At 34.5% G+C, this 18585-nt stretch overlaps 1 protein-coding gene across 5 annotated transcripts in view; it reads right to left on the reverse strand.

Annotated features, from left to right (window-relative positions):
* Window positions 1-983: 983 nt before the first annotated feature.
* The window catches only part of MGAT4C (MGAT4 family member C), a 248457-nt gene continuing 230855 nt past the window's right edge, over window positions 984-18585 (reverse strand). For 2 of the 5 annotated variants that reach the window (XM_072347714.1, XM_072347707.1), the window contains exons 2-5: window positions 10543-10677; window positions 8734-8889; window positions 4119-4266; window positions 984-2359 (exon numbers count right to left, since the gene is read on the reverse strand). In XM_072347714.1, the coding sequence (XP_072203815.1) occupies window positions 1203-2359; window positions 4119-4266; window positions 8734-8889; window positions 10543-10545 (1464 nt within the window). In that variant the 5' untranslated portion in view covers window positions 10546-10677 and the 3' untranslated portion in view covers window positions 984-1202. Of the gene's footprint in view, window positions 2360-4118; window positions 4267-8156; window positions 8194-8733; window positions 8890-10542; window positions 10678-18585 lie in introns of those variants that run through there. The other 3 variants (XM_072347725.1, XM_072347697.1, XM_072347736.1) reach the window with 2 other exon arrangements.

The raw sequence follows: 18585 nt of genomic DNA on the forward strand, positions 1-18585 counted from the left end.
AGCCAGGCAAAATAAATTTATAGGGAAAAACTCGAGGCCACAAAAAGATAGCAACAGGACAAATGTGATAAAATTTAGACCAATATGAAAAAAGATTGGAAACATATTAATTGCTCCTTAAATTAAGCATCTTCATTTTGCATCTGGTCTATTGCCTGGACATCAGCCAGTAAAGAACAATGTAGCATTCATTTTCAATTGTTTAACCTGGTACACTTTACATTTGTAACATATATAGACCAGACATCTAAGTAGGGAAGGCCGAACAATTGTCAGGAAGAATACTGCAGCTATGTACATAATTTTCACAGGGAGTTCTGCATATTAAAGGAACAGAAAGTGATGAATGTTAAATATGTTAAGGTGCCTAAGAAAGAAATGTTGCCCTTGGGGTGCCTGGATTTGATACTGACACCTGTACTCAAGCAGAATGCTTGCTTACTATGAGGAATTTTATTTGAATGAGATTAAATTGCTCCCCTAACTAATATAAAACATTAGTAGTATTTCTTTGACCTAGGAGAAAGAACAAAGGATATTTGTTGAGACAGAATAATAGATGCAATTATCTATTTTTCATGTAGTAATCATGTCAGATTCATAATTTTACACACATTCCCTTTTGAAAAGAATTTTCAGTGACTACCCACAATATTTTCTTACAGTGCTCAGAATGAAATTGCCAGTTTCAGGACAGACATCCTTGTCACAATTGCCTTTAAAAGAAACATATCACCAACAATTTTACAAATGCATACTACCATAACATTTTACATTTTATGTGCATAAGGTGGAATCCAACTTCTGTTCACAACATACTAGTCATAGCTTTAAATTTTTCAGTAATTATAGTGTGTTTTGTTTTGATCTGTATTGTCCAGAAAATCTCTCTATAAAGAGAAATGATATATACATTTATTTTTTTATTAAAAAAAAAAAAAAAAAAAAAAAAGGATTCAAGATCTCAATAAAAGTTTCAGAACTTTGCATTTCCTATAAAATTCAAAATTTTCAACAAGTAAATGCTTGTGTATTGCCTGGCCAAACTAGTAAAAAATAAATTGCTTTGATAATTTTAGTATTTACCCAGATTTCCTGTGTCTCTAGGAAAGTGTTGGAAATAAGTCAGTTTATCTGGGAAATGGTACCATTTGGGACCCAGCTGATTGCATTTAATCTGTACCTTCTCAGGTAGCTTCGTTTTATTGACTTGATGTTTGAGAAGTCCAGATGCTAATGCTCCTAATGATTAACCACTCTTTCTGACTTTTGGTAACAAGAATTCTCATGCAGCTAATATCAAACAGGACTTTGTGCTCTACATCTGTCATTTCAAAATTCCCATTTTTGAATTCCCCTAGTCTCAAGTATGTAGTACATTTTCTCCCTATTTTACTTCCTACAATCTTCTCTCCTACTTCCAAGGCCCCATGACGCAAAATGTCATTCTGTCGGTCTTCAGTTCCAGTGACAACTTTAATCTTACTGATTTTGATGGGCTTTTCAAATACAATTCCATAAAAGTCCCCTGTAGAAGGAGGTTTGCCCCAAAAGTACTCATCAATACTGCTGTAAGCCTTGCTTGCTTCGTAGTTTTCAAATACATTCATATTGGTGTGCAAGTTTGCAGGTGGGTTGTCAGGGACATCAAATGATTCCTCTTCAAAGTCATCATCCTTTAGTTTGTTTTCAGCTCCTTTGTAAGATGAATAGTATCCCATGTGCTGGAACAGTGATGGCTTAAAACGTATCACTTCTTTTTGAGCTAACAGCCCTCGAAAGTGGATCAGCAGCCAATCACAAGGCATTTCTTGGTAAAACATCAACAAAAAATGAGCCAGGCGTGGGAGATCATGGGAATGGTAAAGTTTTCCAATATACCCCAGCTTGGAGAATTCCAAAGTTACCCAGTAGGATCCTTCTCTTGAGGTAATTACTTTCTTAACAGTGGTCAAAAAGTTTTTTGAACAACGAACATCATCTTCTAGCATCACATAATAGTCGGAAAGATTAGCACAGAAGTTAAGCAGGAAAGCATAATCAACATTTTGTTTGGATCGAAACTTCACCCGGTCTTCTGGATCATTGTAATTTCTCTTGAGACCATCCAGTATTGGATAATACTCCTCAGGGACATGAATAACTATTAGTCTTCCTGCAATTATGTGATGTGCAAATTTCTGTGAAATATCCTGGACCATCCCATCACACCAAGATGAATCAAAATCTGCCAGCTGTACTACCACTGTGATTTCTTTAAGTTCCTCATAACTTGACTGTTCAAATATGGACTTGATGGTCTCGAGCAAGTAGTTTCCTTTTTTCCGTTTCACAGAAGATAGCCCAATTGTAAGATATCCTGTACAAAAGAGGAATCAGAAAAAGAAGAAACAGAGAATCTGACATTGCAAACTACTTGCAAAGCTATAATCCAGGGCTGTATTAACATTAAATAAAGCTTTTGAATGGTGAAATCTGAGAATCTGTTGTGTGAACCTACTGAGGTGCATGCAACAAAGAATGTAAAGAATGTCATTTATGAAACAAGGATTTTACTGCATACAGGTGTGAAATGGACAAAATTTAAAACAGTGTGAATGTGTATGCCTGGGACACAAAAAAAATTCACTGATCCAAAATTCAGTGTTAAGACTATGAAATCTGCTGAAAGAAAGGTGATTATGATTTATGATTCACACAGTATTTTTGAAACAAGGCACTGCAATGTACAGCACAAAAACACGAGCTAAACTTTTATCATTTTAAGCACTATACAGTACTAGTTTCACTTATGCATGTATTTGCTATTTTATGAATGTTACATGGATAATTTCTCTCTACATTTTCATTTTATTTTTAACTGAACTTGTCCAATTTTCTCCTGTTGCTTTTTTTTTTTTTATTTGTTTTTCTGACTTTCTGTCAGAACTCACTGGGTAAGCATATGTAAGTCCCTTTTGGAAGATATAATTTGGATATCATTTTGAAGTAGAAGAGAATCTACCACTGCAAATATGTATTTCTATAAGCAGTTTTTAATACTGCTACATCTTGCTGGGGAGAGCTACATCTTCATTATAAGCAAATAATTTTAATCTCTGCTGCTTTGCACTAATAACTGTTATTGCAATCCAGATCAGTACTTTCAGACATCTTCTGATGTATCTATTTTAATGTAATAAATGCTAAAACTTGATAATTAAGTTGAGCCTGACCCGACTTTCTTAAAAGTTTGTAAAAGATTGCTCTGGTATGGTGATGCATAGATTTCCTTGAGTCTAAACTCCACTTAAAATGTATTTGAACAGTGAAGTACAATCCCTAGAAGCCAGGTATGCTGCCTACATAGTCAGAATTTTCTTGAATCTAATTTTAACAAATTATGCCTTATAGATTTTTATGAAGATCAGCAGGTCACAACTGATTTTATTTTACTGTATTTGCTTGGACTTCTGAGCCCTGTTTATGTTGGTGAAATGATTGATTTGAAAGGACTCCTGGATGAAATTGAGGTATGTCTATAATTCACTTCAAGGTGGAAGTCTTGAGCCTTGCTTGATGTCAAAATGAGAGTGTAGTTTGTTTGCAGAAGTCTAGGAGAAGAATCCTTGCCTATCATCTCCATAAATAGTGCAACTCCTATCTCCAGTTATCGCAGTTAAAGGAACACTGAATTCAGCTTCTAGACTGACCCAATGGGGGATCGGAAGACTGCATCCATTTGATCCCAGTCATATTGATTGTACAGGCACAGACTGTGTCTAGTCTTAGGGAGTGGCTGCAGTGCACCACCATCATGTACATAGCTCTAGATTCCTGAATCATCTCTTCCAGCTTTGGAGATCCACAAAAATATCCACAGACCATCTGGGACTGCCTGCAGGGCAGCTTATGAGGCAGACATGATTAGAAGATAATGAAGCTGTAGGACACTGACTGCTGAGGCTGAATTAGCAGCTACCCAGGAACTGCCTGTGCAGAGATAGCTGTCCCACCAAACTCTCTGAGATCCTCACTGTTTAACTAATTTTTCTTGCCTAGAAGTACGACAAGAACTACATGGATTTTGTCCATTTTAATTTATCTCATTTCATAACATTCAGATTGCAGTTACTTACTTTTCCTCGGCAAAGGCGTGCCAGCTAGGTAGCGATAGGAAATGTTTATAGATCCTGAGAAATTAGACAAATCTTTGTACGTGTGAGCATAGCGCTCTGGGTTGAGCTGGTGCGTGGCTGTTTCTCTGATTAATTGCTTGTCCCCTTCCTATTAGTGAGAAAACAAGAAGAATAGGATAGAGACAAAGACATTTATGAATCCTAGCCAGAAAGGCAACACAGACAGGCAGGTTTCCAAGAGTAACATTTTTCAGTGTCAGCTTTCTTGAAAGTATGTAGATGTTACCTTATTTTTTAAGACTCGTTACTGAATATCATACATTTTTAGTTGCAGGAAGTAACTGTTCAGATTAAGGAAAAAAGAAAAGAAGAAAAAAATAGTTTGGAAAAAAAATTCTTAAAATGTTTTTTGAAAGGTTTGAGATCAGTTAATTATCACAAAAAACAAAAAACAAACAAAAAAATGCATATTCAGAACACGGAAAAGAGAACATCAGTTCACAACACATGATTTAATTTTCTCTGTAAGAATAAATGGTGGAGGAGATCTTTTTGAAAATACTTTCATAGATTAAAAGCTAATCAAACTGACAGCCCAAAACAAGCCTCAAACAAGAAAACTACCAAAAAAAGCCCCAAACAGAGCAGTTACATAGAAAACACAAGACTGTATTGTTGAATCAGGTCATATGTCACTTTCTGAGTGGCCCCAACTCAGATTTGTGATAAGCAGAATTGTGCATGATCATCCAGACAGACAAATCTTTTGCTGGTTTTAGTTAATATGGTATGGTATGGTGGTAGAGGAAAAAAAAAAAAAAAAAAAAAAAAAAAAAAAAAGTAAAATTATCACCACATTCTCTCTCCCTGTCCTCTAGTCTTGTTCCTTTTTTTTTCCAATAGGCCTCCTGAGCCTTAATGAAGTCACACAAGGGAAACAGACATTTCATCAGCAGCAAATCATCCATAAAAACTTTCTCTCAGTCCTTGGGAAAAGTATAAAACAAGATGCAGCACCATGAGACTGAATCTAAAGGTATGCTTATTTAATTTACATTGTTTGATCCAAGTCTGATGACAGGTCAATTAAGAAATTAGTTTATTTCTTCTATTACAGTACGTTACTATGCTAAAAGATGTCCTGACCTGTCATTAAACGAGAGCATTGTGCAGCAATAGTTCTGCTGCTAACGTAAATAATAGTAAGCAAAATTTCTGTTTGATGGTATAAATATTCTAGGTATGTCAAGATGTATTTTATGGTGAAAATAAATACTCCTGTAAACCAATCCCATGTTCAATTTAAGTTTACTATTTACTACATGCACTGTTATACTTTCTAGTGCTGCTATGCTATATGCTATGTTCTCATAAGTTAGGAGAAGAAGGTTCATATTGATTCTAGATTAAAATGCAATCAGTGGACCGGCTCCAAAACTATAGGAGACTTTCATAAGAATTGATCAAAACCAAACTGAAACAGAAAGCAACAACAAACAACAACAAATGCACAGAAAACAACAATTGTTCTAGTGCTAGTATTACTTTTTCAAACAGTGTTTTTCATTAAGGTCAAAATGTCATGTATCATTTGAAACACCAAAATTCTTCATTTTGTTGGATTTGAGAATGGAAACCTGACTTATTGCATAAAGCTTAAAAATATTTACAAATAACAAATGTCAGGAGAAAATGTTAAAATGAACTGACCACAGCAAAACAAAACAAAACAAAAACTGAAATATTGATTTTTCCTTAACTAATATGGTCTCATGGTCTCTCTCTCTCTCTCTCTCTCTCTTTTTTTTTTTTTTTTTTTTTTTTCCTCCTTCTGACTGCTGTGGAGAGACCAGTGAAGATGAAGAGCTAATTATTCTCTTTTGCTGTCTTCTCTGTTTCTACAATAGCTCTGGCTCTCCTTTCTTAATTAACCTTTAGTTCACATTCTACTGTTTGCTGGATCTTGATAGATTATTGTAAGTGTAAGGATAGTCCAGAATGCTCCATTTTTATATACATACACTGCTCCACAGTACCCAAATCATGCTGCTATTCATAGAAGAGTTAGGAAGCCATGCTTCACTTACAACTTAGAGTATGTAGAAAAAGTCACAGTATCTAAATAGAGACATTGCAGTGTAAGTTATTTTAATTCATAATGTTTCCTAAATGTTTAGATGAAGTGGGACTTATGCTACAGCAGAACCATATGCGTATACCAGCACTGCATAGCATCTATCAAATTAATTTAAGCAATTTCTCCAGGTGAGTAATTACTTTCCACAGTCATTACTTTTCACTTCCACAGCAAATGCCCGTTAGAGACCAATGAAAGGTTTCTTCGGATAAGCAAGAATCTCCGTGTGAAAAAGGAAAATTCTCCCTTCCTATGCTTTGCCACAGTGTATCTCAGTTTTACTTTGTAACTTCCTGAAGATCTGCTCAGTTCGTCTTGCATCTGGTGAAAGCGGTACCAGCTGTCCAACACTGGGAAGAGAAACTGGGCAATTACACACATACTCTGTCAGTTATCTACAGGAGATTTTCCAGGAGGAAACAAGCTGTAGTTAGAAAGACAGAAGACCTCCAGGGCTCTGAGAACTTTCAGATTCTCATTTCCTGAGGGACACTGATTAGCTTGCTGTCCTCGAAGCCTATCCTCAATTGTGTCTCTCCTCACCACTAACACACTAACACTAAAGCTGCTTTTTTTTAAATTTTATTTTAATTTTTTAACCTCAGAAGAGCACATATACTAGTAAATTAATGGAGCTGTCAGACATGGTAAGAAAAGTTGAAAATAAAAATAAATAAGCTGAAAAGTCAACACTCTGACACATTTGAAAAATGCTTGATGGACCATAAATGTATCAAGAGATCTGGGAGAACTGTCAGGAGATTTGGAGATTTGGCAAGAGGCTTGGCTGGGGGATACATGAATGCAAACATGCCAGAACTGTGATGAGAGAAGCAATGAAGAAGAGCAAATTTCGTAAAATAAAATAAAATGAAATAATAAAATAAAATAAAATAAAATAATAAAGTGTGTGTGTGTGTGTGTGTGTGTGTAGCGGTGAGGGAGGGGTGAGGGAGTGGAAGAGCAAATTAAGAATAAGATATGGAGCCATCTGGGGAGTTGCAAATAGGATGGGAAAAGATTTCAAAAACAAGTCAAGAGAAACACCATTAGCAGTGATAATAAAAGCACTTTCAGAGACATCTGGGGGACTTTGAAGCAATTACTGAAAGAAGAAGCATCAAAGAAAATACAGCTTGGGGAAAAAAAAAAAAAAAAAAAAAAAAAAAAAAAAAAAAAAAAAAAAAAAAAAAAAAAAAAAGCCAGGTCAAATTCAATCACAACCAAGAAATTATGAATAAATAAATCAGTGTAAAACCTTAGTGCTAATAAAGTTAGAGAAAGCAATATGTCAGTAATGGAGTAACATACTAGAAGTATGAGTTATCTTTCTGAAAGTTCAAAAAGCACTAGGATGGCCTTAACTGTATTCAAAAGGATAACAGTATAATGAGTAAAATACTTTTAATTAAAATCACTAGTAAGACATACATTGTTCTGATAAATTCATATAAACATTTTATTACTATTTACATATTGTACATATATCATACAATGGCACTGCTATTCAGATTCAGCAAAGACAATATTGGGAAGTCTGTACTGCCCCATAAGATAAGTCGGACAAAGAGGAATCAGAAAGCCATTCATTAGTTCAACTATCAATCACAAAAGAGGACTAACTGAATCACTGTGCAGTATGTTTAGTTATTTTAATATGTGTAAGATCCATCTTTTAGGCTATCATGCCCTTCCTTTGGGCCCAATCTAATCTCTGATGAACTGTAAATTCAAAATATAGCTAATACTTCAGATATACTTCTCATTCTCCACTGAGGTCTTGATAGGGTACATAGAAATTGCAGGTTATGTTACATTCTCAATAACCAACTTGTTGAAAGCCTTAGCAGACTTTTTTATTTTCATTTATTTATTTATTTATTTATATATAATTGACTTACACTAGGTGTCATTTCCATCTAATTGTTCACATTGTAGCACCGAACCTAGAAGATTCAAATCTGGGAAACAGAATATGACAAAACATAGAATAAAAGTGGCGAAAAGAAATTATTCATACAAGAGCCCAAAAGTAATATGGAATTAATTTAGATTCTCTTCTAAAATTATATTCCCTATCATCATGTAATGTAGCATTTTCAGTTGTGATTTGTAGCATGGACTGAAGCAGGAGCTTCTAGCTTACACGAATATTCCAGGTGTAGGCAATTTCTACATAAAAACTGAAGGAAATCAAGAAATATGGGAAATACAGGATATGTTTTGACTTAGAATGAGGTATCTGATAGAAAAGATCTTCTACATTCATTTTCTCCTATACTTAAAGCAAAAAGTAAAGGACAGATCGAATCTTACTGACACACCCTGTGTGTGTTGTGCACTGTGATTTCATCACGATGCATTTTATTGTTAATTGTACACTAAAGGGAGGACACTACAGGAATTATGAACCTTAATGATTCTCTAGGGATGTGTTTTATTGTTCATTCTAGGTCTTCTTTCATCTAAGAAACTTACCAAAACATAACCATCTTCAATGTACAGGTTCATGAACAGCAAGCAAATGACAAGGACTCCTAAGAATGACACTGCTGATCGTTTTCGCAAGCATCTCATTTTATCAAAATATTTCAAGTTGTGTCTCATATGAAGAAAGGCATATGGTAACATCACCTATGAAAGAAAATCACAGTGTTACAGTGTTACAAGAACTCTTCATCTACTGTATAGGTATGAGTGCAAAACAATATGTATCAAAGCTCTTAAAACGTACACAGAATATACTCCTTAAGGTGGAATTTATTTCATGTAATCTTGGTAATCTTCAAGCTTAATGTCTAATCCTACCTGTAATTTAACCTTTCTTTTCCAGTCAATAAAGAAAAGCACACTTTATCCTACCCATTTTAGGCTGGCACTATAGCAACATTGTGACAGGAGAGCATCAGCTATTCAATTCCCAATGCATAAATTTCTTAGATTCCATTTAGATGACAAGCAAAGATGATTTGTATCTGTACTTCCTTTCAAATACAGCTCAAGACAAAAGGCCAGGAAGAAATTATTGCTTGTCTCAAAATCCTTGCCAATGGGAAAAGTCAGGATGATTCTAGGTAGGAATGAGGTACCTTTCCTGCAGAAAGTCGGTAATGTCAGGAATCTACAGCACCCTTCATCCTCAGACACCTGTACTAGTATGAAGAAAACTACCCTCAGAGCTGTTATTTTCCCCACTGATTGCAGAAGAAAGATCAATGCCTACCTTAGACTGGACAGAGGTAATTGTTGGAAAGCCCCAGTTAAACAAATCAAAGAAAAGTGGCACAAAGAATTAGGAAGCTCATTAGTTGAGTTCAAGATCAAGAAACATGGCTATCTAATCATATCATAGCGTTACATATTTATTTTAGTGATTTTACTACTTATACAATATAAAAGGGATTCTTGGCTACCAGATCAAACATTATCTTGTTTTAATGTGTTTAACTACTTCACTGTGAACTGCATTTGTTTGAAAAATATCTGACCACAAGCTAAAATAAAATCCACCTGCACTGCTCAAACATTGAGAGATTCTTAACTGAAAAGTAGATTATAAACTAATCATTTATGTTTTCAATGTTTTTAAGTGCAAAAGTGCTATGGCTGTTGTTCATAACAATGTATGATTTTTCCACAATATTTAATGTATTGAAAACATGTGAATAGAGTCTAAAGATCTACTAATCTACACAAAGAAGCAAACAGAACTACATGTCCATGTTTAAACTCTGTATTTAGATACCTCCACTTTTTAAAGTGCTGAACATCTAAACTGACAGCAAATGTATCCAGCTATGAATTCTGTTCAAGATTTATCATGTCAAGTTGATAATTTTCTGGACTCCCAATGAAAAATATTTAAAATGTAGAATTCAATCTATATTTACCTTACCAAATTAATTAAACATATATGACAGTTTAAAATATGAGTCTATTAGACTCTAGAGAACAGAGAGGTAAGTACTTCAGGTGTAAGTAGTACAAAAATTTAACTGCAAGGTTTTTTTTTAGATGAACTGTTGTGTATGGATGCTGGCTGCCTTTAATATCACTGGCTTTAAAATCACTACGTAGAGAACAACAATAAGAGCAACTTATATCTTGCACAAAGGAAAAGAACTACTAATGAATAACAGCATATTTTTCATAAATTGGCCAGACTTGTCCTCATGTGTTTGAAGGTGGGCAGAACTGAAACAGGCTGTTTCATGAATCTGAGTAAGTCCGATGCAGGATTTTTTTTTTTTTTTTATTTTTTCTTTTTTACGTTACAATAACCCTTACCATCTAATGGAAATGATCACCAGGAAGGAGCTATCAAGGTCATGAATCTTCAAACTCTTTCCCTCTGTCTACTGACAGCACGGTGATTACTGAGGATCAGTGGATTCAACAGGCTGTCATAGGACACCATAACAGCTGTGGAAATGAAAGATTGCCCCTGTTGTAGATTAAGCCATGAGATATATGTACATACATACATATATGTATATATATACATAAATATAAATACTATTTGTCACAATGTAACTATGTTCTCAAAGCAATACACTCTTAAAGACTGATGAAACTATCACTGAAAAGATTAGATACTGACAGTTCATAGAGAATGGCATGAGAATGAGAATGGCAGCTGAAAATTCAAGCAGCAAGACACACAGTACTTAGAATCACTATCAGCTTTAGGGATATCAGAGATGTGCTGCAGCTGCACATAGAGAAGTTTTCCTTTAGAATGCTTGAGAATTCATAAGTGGCTTATCACTCATAGAATGGCTGTGCTGTAGTTGAGTTGACTGAGCTGCAGTTGTAGTTGACTAAGCTGTAGTTGCTCCTTTGTCTTTGCTCTGAACAACATGACCAAAGTCAGTAAGCGTGAGGAACATGTTTGTAACTACATTTGCTGGTTGTTCCTTTAAGGACAAGCAATTTTCATTAGATAGTTACTTTGCTGAATTAGGAACAGACATTGCTGGAAACACATAAGTGAGACTGGAGGAAGGATATTATTATTAATAGTAATGGAGGGTATTAATGCTGATTTGCAGAAAGAGAATTGTTCCGCATGGCCAACATTCAGTGGAAACTGCATATATTTCTCGTGTTGGTTTTATACAAAGTCATTATAGTGTTCTTGATTACATATAGAATCCTTGAAACTGTTTAAAGAAAAATTTAGTTCCAATGATGTTGTTTTTTTGCTTGTTTGTTTGTTTTTTGTTTGTTTGTTTTTTAAATACTCATAAAACTTACAGGATCTCACCAACCCACGGAACTACAGAGAAGAAAATCCAGTTGAGGTGAGACCACCGCTGACAGTGCTTCATGGAGGAGACACAGCTGAAATCACTAACACCAGATGGCAGTGCAGATGCGTACTTGCCAGCATTCCACCTGCTCCAACCAGTTAGTTTGAATGTACTATTTGGCATACTTACAATGAAAGCCTTTAGCTAAAATTATTCAAGCCTCATACATACAGAATTCTTTTTTCTTACATCACTATTTCCAATCTGTAACACGGCATTGTGGAACACTACAAAAATGAAATAGGAAAGGATAAAAAGATAGTGGTAAGCACTGCCAGTCATCTTTTGAAAAAATAATATCCAGACTTCCCACAAAGAATTTTCTCATATTCTTTAAGACTATTTGAGCAGAATATTCACCACCACTCAAAACTAAGGCTCAGAAATTGAAATAAATAAATAAATAAATAAGCTTCACTTTATCAGTTATGAAGTTACAACTTTGCTTTTGGATTTTATGCTTTCATTATTCATGCACAATTAAGTAGATATTAAAATGCTATAAATGCAATTTGTTTTGTAAAGCCAGCATTATGCAGTTAAAATGTAGTTATTAATACACATGCATGAACTCTCTTCCTTTCTAAATTAGATGTATCATTTTCTTCCCTCTCTTTAGACTCCAAAACTCTAATATACATTTCTATTCACATGTGCTTGTGCTGTTGTGCACAGTTATTTAAAACTATAATTCTTGTGACTTTCTAAGACGATACAGACACAAAAAGACAATGAACTAAAATATGCAATCACATACCTTGCAAAGAGAAGAAGCTATTTTTTAAAGACCTGCAAAGGTGTGAAGGCTTTTTAAAGATCAGAACTATTTTTGTATGACAATGTGATGCTTTCTCTTGCAGAATTTGAAACACTCAACAGAATTTTAAAAAAAAAAAAAAAAAAAAATGTTTTAGAAAGCAAAGTCTGAGTGGAGTTCTAGTAATAGTCTGTTCTTAATAGCCAAGTCTGAAACAGACAAACAAAAACTTAAATTTAAAATTAAAGCTGTTAAAAGTTTTAAGCAACTTTCAATTATGATGTCTAAATGTTGGTGCTCAGTCGAGTTAGAGAGCTCTCTTAGTTTCTTGTAGCATCAGAATAGTGTGTCTTTATTGTGTTCAGCATACATCTTATATACCATTCACTTACAAGCAAGACATTCCTGTTCCTCAAACAGTTCCTCTAATCAGTTAATTGGTCCTTGCTTCTCTCAAACAGCAGTGATAAAGGATGAAAGGTTTCTTAAGAGTAACAGGATTAACAATGCATATCAATGGAACCTCCTATCTACCCTGAGAAGCAAACAGACACTGCTTGCTCTTGGTCTCACACTCCACTCTTCCAGGGTTTCACAGTGATAAGGTCTACCAAAGAATCTGATAAGTTCTTTGGTGACTTGCTCACAGTTACATCTACCCCCACATCTAAACATCTTTTACCAGGAATAAAAAGTGGCTAAAATCAAAGTTTCTTCCTTATTTTCCCCCCTTTCAGAGGTAAGAGGATATTTTATGCCAGCTCTGCAATAATTTCTATGTACTGCACATATGCAAGTTGACTGCAATGAACCATTTCATATTCAATCTTTTCTAATTCTTTATGACTTTCTAACAATACTTGTCACATGTTTTGTCCCACTTTCAGATATTACTGTTCACTTTCCTGATCTATTTCCTTTTCTTAACAGATAAATGTTGAAAGGCCCTGTGGTTTTCCTTTATACTTAAATACACCAACCTAACCATAAACTTACCAAACCAATCGAGTGGATTTACTTGTATCTACAAATGTAAAGAGGTGCAGCAGTGAGATCATCTTTGTGCTCTATTCTGTTTGTTTGTTTTGTTTGTTTGTTTTGTTTTGTTTTGTTTTGTTTTTTGAGAGAGAGAGGAACTGATGGATGTTTTGGATGTTTTAATACTTTCAAATCAGGCACAAAGCTTTTGCTGTCTTTTTTACTGTCTTTTAAAAAGACAGTACAGACATGAAGAATGTTCACTGAAACATACAGAGAAAGTAATCTTAGAAACAGGTGGAGGTTCAAGAGTGAGTGTTAAGTGGCATCAGGAATAAGGCAAAAATTCATCAGTATTGAAAGTAGCACTGGAGTTAAAAGATATTTAGTAAATTTATCAGTTCACTCAGAAATGAATAAAAGGAAGACATGAAAACAAGCACTGCTGTATTCAACAAGTTCAGACTTTCATGGATGATTATCACATGACATTTGCCTAGTGTGTGAACAGAGAGAATATTATAGCCTGTGAGGCAAACTAAATTCCTTAAATTTATTAGACACCAATCTGAATATATTAGTGGGATATAATGGTCTGAGTATATCCCTACATTTTCTATATCTTCACTGGAAGCACAGTCTGTGTAACCTAATCATACTGTAAGCTAATTTTTGGCTCAGTGTCCTAGAGTTTCTTACCTGAGGTTTATATTAGGAACTTGTCTTTGGCCATAATCAAGTTTATTTTTGATGTGGAATTCCACAGAAAAGTAAACTAACTTTCCTACCTTCCAAATTTTTGTTGTTAAAAGCAGCATAAGCATTTGACAAAAGCCAATTAAGTATGATCAGAAAAGCTGCATTCTGACCTTGACTGAATCTGATCATTTAAAAGAAATACAACTAACTTCTCTAATCATTTATAATCCTAATGTGAAGAGTCTTCTTGAAGGTACATAAAAATATGACTAATTTGGTTTAGTCACTGGTGAATCCTAAAAGGTGATGCTAGCCACTGAGCTGTGATAATCCTCCATACTATTCTTGATTCACAGTTCATTGGCTAGTTGCAACCTGGTAATATTACCACAAGTGCAGAACCCTGAGAGGTCACATGTACTGTGGAACAAGGAATACTTTTTATGAGAAGTCTGTGCTTCTGAGGAGCCATCCCTTGTATAGCATTCTGTAAATCTAGGTCAGATATTGAAAGCTATTTTAGCACAGCATCTTTACATATAATTTCACAATACTTCCATAATAATTTGTACTTGGAATATCCTTCCATGATCAAAAAAGCAATGATTTTTTTATTGGTTGAGTTAATTTCAAATATATATATTTCTACATATGAAAAATATATACGTATCTATGAATAAATAAATAGATATCTATTTACAAATAGCAAAATGGCTTGCTGGCTCCTTTGCAATTTAGTTAAACAAGATTTAAGTATTTCAGAATAGGGAAAAATCCAGTTTGAAATGTCGCTAGGTGTTATTGATAAACTCCCAAACTCATGAGATTCTTACTTATAATTTATTATTTGCACAAAACCACATATCTGTGAAGTTCACGGTACCCCTGGGAAATAATGTAAAATAGATTAGGAGATTAAAAGTGAGAAAATTGGTTTTCACTGGCTGTGTTACTAATCTTTTTCTCAGATAATTGTTTCATTAAGACTTTCCACTGAGCACCCAGATAGCATCTTCCTGATCAATAAACTAACTCATTCTGTGAAAAAGGTTTAGAAGACTACATACAAATGTCTAGAGTCAATAATTTGCTTATTATTTTTTTAAATGTTCTTCCCCCAAAAAAATCTTAATACATTTTAATGATTAAACATCTATAACATGAAAATAATTATTTATAAAAGCTGCACTTTTTTTTTTTTTTTTTTTTTTTTTTTTTTTTAAGATATTTTGTGTGCTGAACTACCTACATTGTCACAAGAAAACAGTGCTGCGATATTTTCTTTTCAGTATAGGCAATCTAGTGGGAGCAAACACATCCAAATTTTGTCTGGTCTCTCTTAAGCTATTGATACATATGCAGGCTTGTAGCCTTGATAGTTTTTTTTGTTTGTTTGTTTGTTTGTTTTTTAATTATTATTTTACTTTATTTTTTTTTTTTTTTTATTTTTTTAACTAGAAGAAGTTAAAATGACTTTTGCTTTTCTACAGACTTTGTTATTTAACATTTAGTCTAGATATGACCTATAACATATATTAAATGATGTTGATTGTATAACCAGTGGAGATAGTTTTAGAGGTACCATAAAATGTGCAACATACTGTCTTACTCTGAGGTGCAGTTAGGTCATGCAATCTAATCAGGAATTGTAGTGGGAAGGGTTAATAACTGTTGTTGCAAGTATCATTTGTGCTTTTTCATTCTGAGTCAGTTCTGCCTGCTGAGTCAATTAGATACCATGCAAATAGATCCTTCACAGATAGCCTTTGGCTCTCATGAAAATAGACCATGTACACAAGTGGCTTTCCATGGCCACAGTGATGATTTTGAGCTTAATCATCAGATTTCTTATAGGCTTTAGAAAAGTATTTGTAGACAGAAGTAAGAAGGATCCTGGGCTGAATAGCTACACATAGGATAAAAAGACATTTCCAGTCAACAAAGGTAAATAGAATGGTTTCTTATAGAGCACATGCACTTATCAAGTTGCTTTCTCTCTGTGACCTGTCAAGTAAAACTAGTTCAATTTGTATAGGGAGCATCTCTCCAAAGCCTGCATACTTCTTCATGCATTGCTCTGTAGTAATCTCTGATATTCAGACTGCAGCCAGTGCCTCAATTCATTAAACTGATGTTTCATTACTCAAAAGGGTAGTAGTGAAACAGAGGGGTTTGCTTCCTCTGCCTCATAGTAGATTATTTCCCAGTTTCTTCAGAAGATGCTTACTCCGATTTGCTCCAAGTGCAACCAGAAACCTGACCTATAGAGTTGCAACACTAAACCACGTCCCTTAGTACCATGATGAAAATAAGTAGAGACTTAAATTGCCTTTTCCACTATTCTGCATGTCACTCATTAATGGTGAATTGAAAAGATGTCATTAAAAGACAAATTGCTGTCAAAATTTCTAAACCCCCCAAAAATAATTAAAAAAAGACATCCAAGACATCCCCTCTTCCCCCCCCCCCCCCCCCCCCCCCCAAGCAAGGAACTTTAGAGTCCCTTAATGACACTAGAGAGGCAATCTTTTTGGATAAGACTCCCAGGATACACTAAACAGAGGAGCACACTTCTCTGTTGGCTGATTCTGGTTCCTCAGGTGGCATTTTTGGCCTACCGTTCCACTACTGAATTTTGAGATATAGGCCTGTTGGATGTATGTCACATTGTGAACTCATTGAAATTCTTTTCATTGTCTTCCTAGAATGACGTTCTCTTGACCAGACACATACACCTATGATGGGAATGTCTGAACTATTCATACTTTTGCTTCTTTTATAGTCAATGCAGAAAAATATTGTTTGTACATTGTGATTCATCTCACTCCAAGTCATTTTATAAAATATATCAGTTTATTTGTTCCCTACAAAGGCCGTTTCTCTTCACTGGCTACAGATAGGTTGAAATGCCTGGATACAGACATGTAAAAGAAGGAACTCTTCCCATTCTTCTCCTTACTAATTTCACTGTTTTTTGTTTGTTTGTTTGTTTGTTTGTTTGTTTTGTTTGTTTGTTTTCTTTTTGTTTGTTTGTTTGTTTTGTCACATTTATGCAGTCAGCACATAATAATTTCCTATCTCTAGATCAAAAGCAAGGATCTACTGCATTAACAAATACCTGTCCTGAGCACATAAGTATCCTAATTATGACAATAACAGAGGATCAAATCATAATCTTCCCCAGCTATTGTACTACATTTGGCATGTCTTGGCTACAGTAGACTACTGCAAGTTATCTTCATTTTAAAAAATGACTTTTGTTGCCTATCCCAAGACAACTTCCGTTATGCGCCTCTCAGGCCCGTTATCTGACTCCAGGTATCACTCTCTCATACTTCCCCCAGGCTTTAGCCATAATACAGTTTCACTGCTAGTAGACTTTCCGATCAATAGATTCATCACAGTACAGCACACAGAGGACAGACTATTACCTGCATGCCCCACAGTAGGATCCTAATAGCTTTACTACATGATATTTGAAAGCAGAAGAAGATACTCATTAAAGTGTTTAACAGCCACAGTGGACTTATGCCCTCAAATTGTGTTAATGAGGGAAGTAATGTATTATCTGTGTATCTTTGTCTCAAGAACATTACCTGACAAGAACAGAAAACACAGTTCATTCAATGCTTTCAAAGAAAGCATCTGATTTTAGGTGGAATGAATTCTGTATACTGTGGGACAATCCGGCAGAGAGCTGCTTCAACATAGTGAGTGAATTAAGATTCTGTTTTTGCCAGGTAATGTTCATGAGTCAAATATATAGGACATCTATTTGGCATACTATTCATCCTGATTCTCTTAATTTTTCAAAGTAATGTGATACCTTTTGTGTAGTCCTTGTTATAATCCATAAAGTACTGGAGAGGTTTGGTTTTTTTTTTTGTTTGTTTGTTTGTTTTTGTTTTTTGTTTTGTTTTGTTTTGTTTTGTTTTTTGTTTTTTAGTTCATTCTTGCTAGCACCTGGAAAAAGCTTTGGATAGTTCATGCTAATAGTATTAAATGCCAACTAGCTCTAAAGAATCAACACTTAAACAGGACATTAGTGTGGTCCCTGGTTATCACAGAGCCCATCAAAAATAAGTTACTTTTACAGGATTACTTTTAACTTTATTAAAGTTACACGTATGGAAATCTTGTGTCATCTACTATCAGTCTTGTTAGTATCTTTTCAAAGTAGCATATACTTAAAAAAAAAAAAAAAAAAAAAAAAAAAATAAGCTGTCCATAGTTCAAACTCAAAATATACAATACATATGGAATAGTTGATGTAGATTTACTGAGTGAATCTCTAGCATAATTAAGGGGATTTAACTAAGCACATTCTTACAGAAACAGCACCTGAGATCGCTGATATTTTTGAGCATTTGCAGGAAAAATACATAAATTTTTGTTCACTATTTTCTTTCCCCCCTCCTCCCCCCTTCACCCAGTGGACTGAAGCCTCACAACTGAAAAGAGAAATTAAAAATAAATAAATCAATCAAAGCTGCAAAGAAAACTTAAGGTGTTTGCAAAATAATTTTCTACAAGATCTGAGCTCCTTACTGCTAACCATGTAAAGAAAGAAAGAAAGAACCTCAC

Source organism: Excalfactoria chinensis, chromosome 1 (genome assembly GCF_039878825.1).
Source record: "Excalfactoria chinensis isolate bCotChi1 chromosome 1, bCotChi1.hap2, whole genome shotgun sequence".
NCBI lineage: Eukaryota > Metazoa > Chordata > Aves > Galliformes > Phasianidae > Excalfactoria > Excalfactoria chinensis.